Source organism: Hyalella azteca, unplaced genomic scaffold (genome assembly GCF_000764305.2).
Source record: "Hyalella azteca isolate HAZT.00-mixed unplaced genomic scaffold, Hazt_2.0.2 contig984, whole genome shotgun sequence".
Lineage (NCBI taxonomy): Eukaryota > Metazoa > Arthropoda > Malacostraca > Amphipoda > Hyalellidae > Hyalella > Hyalella azteca.
This window is the reverse complement of record NW_025931317.1, coordinates 7,787-15,891: the sequence shown is the minus strand read 5'-3', so window position 1 is coordinate 15,891 and position 8,105 is coordinate 7,787. Positions and strand designations below refer to the sequence as shown.

Genomic DNA, 8,105 nt, shown 5'->3' with positions numbered 1-8,105 from the left:
CTGATTTTTTTCGTAATGGACATTTTCACTGATACTTGCCACTCCCCCTCCACATTTTTACACCCCACCCCCAGTCACTCGTACTGGGGGTGGGGGTGTTGTTTGGGGTAGTGTGGGGGTGCGGGGCTGCACTATGCAGGGGCAGCAGGGCACCTCACACCCGCAGTGTCGCGGCAGCAGTGGAGGTGTGAGGTTGTGCGTGTGCCCGCATGCTCCTATTTAACCCACAACTCTGGTAGGAATAGCATTATGGATAAGAGGACGCGTGTGCCGGCATGGCAGTAAAGGGTTAACCCACAACTCGGGTAGGAATAGCATTATGGATAACATTGAACTATTTTTCAGAAATGTTCACTTGGAAGCGCCAGCTGCTGCTGGTGCTGTTCACTGCCGCTGTTGTGCCGCAGTCTACCGGTGAGCTGTGGGGACTCGGTGGACTGTATCTGTACGGACTGTTTTTTTCTTTTCAATACACAATCCACGAAATTCCAGTATCCATTAATCCCGAATCTACTCCTTTGCAAGCGCCATTCCTCAGAGTTGCAATTTATTCATAAATATCCATATATATTTCTCTGCCGTAAACTAGCTTGCAATCGTTATAAGGTTCAGACAAAAATGCCCAGCCCCATAAATCACGGGCGTATATTTCTTCTTGTTGTATTTTAGCTCGCCATGCAGCTTATAAAAATACGCAATGCTGATTTAAAGCGCGTGAACAATTTCTCGAGAAAAAAAACTTCCTTTGTTCCATCTTGACCACCGACATCTTGACCTTGAAAGCAGTGACTCCTTAACTCCTTTGTTGTTCCTTGTGTGCTGGACTTCGTTGTTTACGATGATAGTGACGCAGATAGTGATGATGACGATGGTAATGATGATGATAAGTGATGGTTGTGGTGACGGCGGCACTGATGGGATGGCTGACATGCACTTTGCAGATCTTGATTGTAGTTCTTGGAAACAAAAGGCGAGACTACGCCGCGGGAAACATTTCGACGTGAACTAATCGCGGCGGGTAAGATTTTCACGTTGAATAATTGCGGCTTTCAAGTGGAAAAAAAATTGCTTGCGGCGCGTAACATTTCTAGGGAAATATTGTCGCGAACGGAAACATTTCAACGTAAATTAATGCAGTGGGTAAGATATCAAAGTGAAAAATCGAGGAGGTAACATTTTCATGTAAAAGAATTGCTTGCGGCGCGTAAAATCTCTACGAAAAAAATTGTGGCGACGGGAAACATTTTAGCGTAAATTATCGCAATGGATAAGATTTTAACGTGGAACAATCGCGGGAAGAAACATTTTCATGTAACAAAATTGCTTGCTGCGCCTAACAATTCTATAAAAAATTAATCGCGGCCAAATTATTTCACAAGAAAATTATCGCGGAGAGTATATTTATAAGCGATATAATCGCGGCAATTTTTCACATCAAATTCTAGCCTTAGATAAAATTTTTACGTGAAATTAGCACGGCGGGATACATTTTTTCTCTAAATATTCGCAGCGGGTAAAATTTTTCATATAAATAATAGCGTTATGTGAGATTTTTACCAAAATAGTTGCGACGAGTAAAATTTTTATGGCGAGTAATACAACGCAAACAGGAAATATTGAAGTTTAGATAAGCAGCAGGCGCAAAAAAACTCAATTTCATTATTTCATTTACTTGACAAAAAATTTATTCATTTATTTCATTAGCTATGCGATAAATCAGACGCACTCTGTAGTGCAATTCTTGATATAAAATACTGAAGGTATCCTTAACTTAAGGTTTATCTTAGTATTTATTGATGTTGAGTTGAAATTTCATTGAAAATTAGTTTTCAAATTATTTAATAATTTATTACTTTTAGGCGATTGAAAATTTTTAGCGGGAATGACAAAATTTATAGTTGACCCTGAAAATGCTCGGTTTTAACTTAACCAGGAGATTGGACATCATTTATTGTGAACAAATTTCTAGATTTGGTAGAATTTTCGAGTTGAATTTAAAAATTTATCCAAACCTTTATTGAACGTAATTTCCACTTTGATCATAAACTTGTCACTGATGAATGTGAGATGATCTTTTAAAGAGATAAAAATCTTTTTAAAAAATAAAATCTTATCTTTCAAAAAAATTTTATCTTTTAAAAAATAAAAGATAAAAGATTATCTTTTTTTAAAGATGATCTTTTATCTTTACGCATAACTGAGATTCGTGTGTAGGCTTATGACATCTCACGTAGACTTACGACCATCTATATATGATCATTTTGACGTATCATTAATACTTCATTGGTATTTCTTTCGTTGAAATTAATAATTTCAACGTGTCTATAATAGATTCTATTATATTCTAATATATTATGCTTCATATTCCGACAACTCTGTTCAAAAATGAGCTTGATAGATTTAGAAGACTTTAAATCATTCACGAATTCAAAATCTAAACGACCCCCTTTTAGAAAAAGGCATTTTTATTGTAGGATCTTCTATGATACATTAGACAATTAGTATGTTTTTTGTCAAGCTGAACTAATATATTTCCACAAATAATGAGCTATAAATTGATGGCTAGCCTGTTGCTCTTGGAAAATGTTAGTATACCGTTTAATTTTGAAGAGTGAATTCATTCTGAATAGATTGTTCAAGAACCTTGCTTTTTTATGTTTCTTCTCAAATTGCAGAATAATAATAATATTTAAATATTTCCAGACATTGTGTGCCGTAACTGCGAAGTTGGCGGATGCGTGGCGGTTCAGCGTGCAGATGGCGGCTGCCCAGGGTGTATTTGCAATGGACTTTTGATGTCAGATTGCGCACAGATCAACTGCTCCTCAACCTGTGACGCAAAACTAACTTCGGACGGATGCATGGAATGTTTCTGCATTGATACCGACCAGAAAGTTTGCGATGCCATCCCGGCATGCCCTTCTCGCTGCCAAATGCAACTTGGGAGTGGATGCCCGCGTTGTACCTGTCCGGAGGAGCTGCAAGTCCAGTGTCCAAAGATCACATGCCCTCCTACGTGTACTAGCATCATAAAAGAAGATGGTTGTCCTGGGTGCGACTGTCCACCAAGCGATAAAGTTTGCCCTGAAATGCCTGCTTGTCCTTTAGGATGTATAGATACCCTGAAAGGAACAGAAGTTTCCGGTTGTCTTGACTGCAATTGCACGTTACTTGATAGGCTGGTATCACAGAATCAGGTGCTGCCCGACCGGGAAGAAGGAACTCCTCCTTCGATTGACTTCGACGCTGAGTTTGTCACGGTGTCCGTAGACGATGGGCTCCTCACTACCGTGAATGACGTCATTCGACCGACGACTACAAATTCAAACCCCACTACGAAGGAAGATGTTGATCAAATGACGAGGCCAACTACTGCGAATAATGTTCCAGATGCGGCGAATCCCAATACTCCTTTCAGTAATGACCCGACCAACAATCCTAACACACCAAACACCCCTACTGCACCAAACAACGATCCTAACGCACCAAACAGCAATCCCAACGTACCAAACAGCAATCCTAATGCACCAAGCAACGATTCTAACGCACCAAACAGCAGTCCTAACTCACCAAACAGCAATCCAAACGCACTAAGCAGCAATCCCAACGCACCAAACAGCAATCCCAAAGCAGCAAACAACAATCCCCACTCACTTAACAATCCTAGCGAACCAGACAATCCTAACGTCCTAAACAACAGTCCAAACCCCCAAAACCCCAACACCAGTTCCGTAAACAAGAATCCTAATTTTCCCTTCGACTTTCCCCTCATTCCCGTGACAAGGCCAAGCTCCCACACCGAAAATCCGAATAATCTCAACAGGCCAATTAATCCAAGTACGATAGGAAATCCTGCCGTACCCGGGTCTCCAACACCAGTTCCGTAAACAAGAATCCTAATTTTCCCTTCGACTTTCCCCTCATTCCCGTGACAAGGCCAAGCTCCCAAACCGAAAATCCGAATAATCTCAACAGGCCAATTAATCCAAGTACGATAGGAAATCCTGCCGTACCCGGGTCTCAGGGTGTCCCAAATCCAGGACTAGGCAACCAAGGACAATTTAATCCAGGACCAGGTAACCAAGGACAATCTAATCCAGGACCAGAGAACCAAGGACAATTTAATCCGGGACCAGTCAGCCCAGGACAATTCAATCCAGGACCAGGCAACCAAGGACAATTTAATCCAGGACCAGGCAACCAAGGACAATTTAATCCAGGACCAGGCAACCAAGGCCAATTTAATCCAGGACCAGGCAACCAAGGCCAATTTAATCCAGGACCAGGAAACCAAGGACAATTTATTCCAAGACCAGGCAACCAAGGACAATTGATTCCAGGACTTGTCGGTCCATCTCCATTTCCCCAAGGCCTCGGCAATCCAGGCCAGTTTCCTCAAGGTCCCGGAAATTTAGGGACATCAAATTCAGCACCACCAGGCGCCCCTCGGATTGGCCCTACTCGCCACAGACCCAACATACCCTGCGGTGACACTTCGTGCCCCCCTGGCTGCGTCCTGTGTATCCAAAGGAATTCCTGCGGCCGCTGCCTCTGTGGAGACTCAGCTAGGGTCTGTCCCGCCGTCCCTGCCTGCCGCCCCTCGTGCATCACTCAAGGAAGAGGGGGATGTTTCACTTGTTCGTGCCCGAGCTCTGGGGCTCAATCTGGGTCGACCAGTCCTGGTCCACAACAAGGACCTGGGTTCTTTGGCCCCGCTTCGCCATCTGAATTTTTCGGTCCAGGGATTCCTTCTCAATCTGGGTTATTTGGACCGGGTTTGCCTCCAAGGACTGGGTTTTTCGGTCCGGCTTCAGGGCTACCCTCGGGCCAGGGGTTCGTTCAAGGACCTGATGCGATTGGCGCGTTCGGGCCCGTGGTTCGAGTATCTGTGGGACGGCCTGACTTCCACGGCAAGCCCGTGAGTCGGCGGGGTCAAAGCCCAGGACTCGTCGCGATTCAAAACATCCCCGCCGAGCTTCTGGGGGTCAGTAGGTTCCATGTTCAGGGTTAGTTATTTGGAGTTCTGCAGTGATGGCTGTATGTTAACAATTATTAATGGAAACAATGTTCATAGTGATGAATAATCAAAGGGGTCATTGGCACAGCCTGCAGAAGTAAGTAATCTTTGCCATCTACTTAATTATTAGTGAATAAAGTCCACTCTTCTGTCATTTTAATTGTATATTTACGATAATCGTGTACTGGGCTATTATCATCAGAATCATCTAAATTTGGCTGCAAGTAGATAACTCTTAAGTAATCGGCATCTCTTGTATTGTAGAACAAAATAAATTTTCCTTCAGTATTGTATTTTAATTTCAGCGTTTCGTATGGATTATAACGTATGTTGGAAAAAGTTCAAATATATAACTACTGCTCTGGAATATAGCGGACTAGATTCTATCTAATAAAATGTAATCCTCTCAGATTTTTCAAGTTGAAATTTTATGGTTGAACATCAAGCACGTGAAAACATTACCCGCCGCTATTATTGCAGGTTGCAACTATAAATGCGCCGGTTGTAAACGTTCCGACGGCCCCGCGTTACCCAATCACTCATGGAATCGTTGTTATGCTAATTTGATTTTTTGATTTTTTCGATCAGCTTGTGATCACAACATTTCCTCCAAACTCCGGTAAAATCGCATGTTTCTGAACTCATGGCAAAAGCTTGTCAGGTTTTCTGGTTGGTCTACGTACAATTACTACCTCCACGTTGAAACAATAATCAAATGACATGGGACGACCAACTCTCGATTCCATACTCCAACCTCAGCCTCAATCTGTATTTTGCCTCGGCACTATTAGTGTTCTTGTGACAATTAGCGTCCGCTTCGCTGGCTGTAGGCACACAGAAAGTGAGCCGCTCCTGCCGAATCAAAAGTGGAGAGTATAAGTTTAGCGTCCGCTTCGCTGGCTGTAGGCACACAGAAAGTGAGCCGCTCCTGCCGAATTAACGATTTTGTTTTTCGATTCGCTACAATAAATATATGGTGAATAAGTTATTTATTTAACAACACTATTTGGAAGGAAAAATGTCATGGTATTTTTAACTTATTAAAGCACGCTGTTCTGTTGTGTATTTTTGCAGCTGTATTTGTAAGCGGTATGGGATGACCCAGTGTTTACAGTTCAGTGTAGGCAGCAAGATTGTGACAGTGAGTGGCGAGTTTGATCCCATGCCACCTGCGAAAGTTTTGGTCGGAATCAACAAATAGACGGACGGTTAAGCGCAGTGGATATTGAACAGTAAGTTGCGTGTTCGAGACCCGCAATAATCGGTAAAAATTTTGCGAAATTCAGAATCTACGACTGGTTTAACGGTTTAATCTTCTACGTTGACACCGCTGTTATTAATACTATTATTATAACCTTTTTGCTTGGTTGATAGACATTCTGATTAATTTATAGTGCTGACCTTATGTATTTCTGCTTCAAGGATTTTTTTATATTAGAGAACAAATTTTTGCTTATGTTAAAATTATGTAACGATGAGTAACTTCAGCTATGAGCGTCAGCTATGGAAAGATCGGGTTCCAAAGGCCGGATCCCTTGTGAATCAAGTCACGAAAAGTTCAAGAATCGGCAACAGGCCATGGGCCTATTTCTTCAGCGCCGACACTTCTATTCTATTCTAACTTTGCAACAAATTTTAGCTAGATCGATAGTATTTAAGTCGTCAATCAGGTTTTTCACAGCATTTTTATGACATTTTATGACATATATATTTGTCATGATATTTCCATCATTGTCATACAACGCCAGCAACATTGTATGACATAAACATATGTTCTGAAACTAAATTCATTCAAATTAGTTTGAAGTGAATTTGGTTTTTAGTATCCATCGTACAGGATACTTCTGGGTTGTTTACCAATGTCCGGTTGCTCACACGTGCCGTTCTCGCACATTCCTTCTCTGCTTCTCATTCGCGTCACGACCGTTGCCGAGAGAAGAAGTGCTTTGGAATCTACGATTTTTTTCGCAAAGATATTATTGTGTGTGGAACATATATAATTACCCCTTTTGTTCTCTCAATAGTCAATAGTGCTGACCCAGCAGTCCCAGCTCAGACGGAGACGGTAGATCTTGCTATAGGCTATAGCCTAGCCGGGCTAGCCCATAGGCCTTGCCTAATTACTTTCTAAATTGCTTGGCTGCATTTTGTGACTGTTGCCAACTTGCCATTGAGCTGCTCAATGCAAAAACAACTTGCTCAAAACAAACTTGCTCAAAACATGCTCAATTTGAGCATGTTTTGAGTTTGAAAAATGTATGTTACTTTTGACAAATAATAAAACAGTAGTTCATGTTAGGCCTACTTTTGACAAATAATAAAACAGTAGTTCATATGTATAACATTTTTTCTTTGTTCATGCTGGTTGCACATCATCAGCAGGATTGGAATTTTCCTACTTGATTCTGAAATCTTGTGGCTCCTACATAAAAAATTTTTAATACAATTGGAATACCATGGCCTGATGCCACTGTGCAGTGACTGCAGTCTACCACTATGCAGAGGGTGGATGCAGCGTCGCCAATATATGGATTTTTAAGCCCAAAGCGTTGCCGGCCATTTTAAAGATGCGTCGCCGGGTAATTTTTAATGAAAAGCCATTTACGCTGAGTAATGACTTAATTAGAAGAGTTCTACTACAATGCACCACAACCTGGAGTTATTTGACCAAAATATAAAATTGATTTTACCACCCGGTCAAAGAAACCCCAAGAGCTGGGGTAACAAAGACCATCACTTTTTTTAAAATTACATAAAGACTATGAGAGGCAGGAGCCAGCAATTTATGGTGAGTAAAGCAGGAGTACAGACCTGTATTTTGCACGTTTCAATTTAAGTTTAACTTATTTAGTAAAAAAATGGCATTGTTTTGAAATAAAAAAGTGGTCAAAGTTACCCCATTTTACGGTATTTAGTTAACCAGTACTGTAGTACATATACCATATTTGGGGGTGGGGCTTATGGGCACAACCAATCACAGCTGGAAAGCATCCCATCAACCAATCACAGCTGGAAAGCTGGAAGGGGCTAAAATCACAATCCCATAAACCAATCACAGTTGAAAAGTGATAGGATATGTATAATGTAT

General features: G+C 41.5%; 1 protein-coding gene across 6 annotated transcripts; it reads left to right on the top strand.

Moving 5' to 3' along the window:
• Positions 1–343: 343 nt before the first annotated feature.
• Positions 344–5,303, top strand: LOC108673347 (collagen alpha-5(IV) chain). 6 transcript variants are annotated; one of them, XM_018161158.1, is made up of 4 exons: positions 344–414; positions 2,704–3,727; positions 3,880–4,040; positions 4,161–5,303. In XM_018161158.1, exons 1-4 carry the CDS (start codon positions 348–350, stop codon positions 5,009–5,011), a joined length of 2,103 nt encoding a protein of 700 aa, XP_018016647.1. In that variant the 5' UTR covers positions 344–347; the 3' UTR covers positions 5,012–5,303. The 6 variants fall into 6 exon arrangements, with proteins under 6 accessions (XP_018016647.1, XP_018016648.1, XP_018016646.1 ...); XM_018161159.1 differs by having other exon boundaries at positions 3,880–4,046; positions 4,167–5,303; XM_018161157.1 differs by having other exon boundaries at positions 2,704–3,865; positions 4,018–4,040.
• The last annotated feature ends 2,802 nt before the right edge of the window (positions 5,304–8,105 follow it).

Excerpts from the sequence above, each read along its gene's own strand:
- LOC108673347 (XM_018161154.1), top strand. The coding sequence starts at position 348 with ATGTTCACTTGGAAGCGCCAGCTGCTGCTGGTGCTGTTCACTGCCGCT. Across the intron at positions 415-2,703 it reads TGTTGTGCCGCAGTCTACCG|ACATTGTGTGCCGTAACTGC; the intron begins GTGAGCTGTGGG and ends AAATATTTCCAG. Across the intron at positions 3,728-3,879 it reads CCCCAAAACCCCAACACCAG|TTCCGTAAACAAGAATCCTA; the intron begins TTCCGTAAACAA and ends CTCCAACACCAG.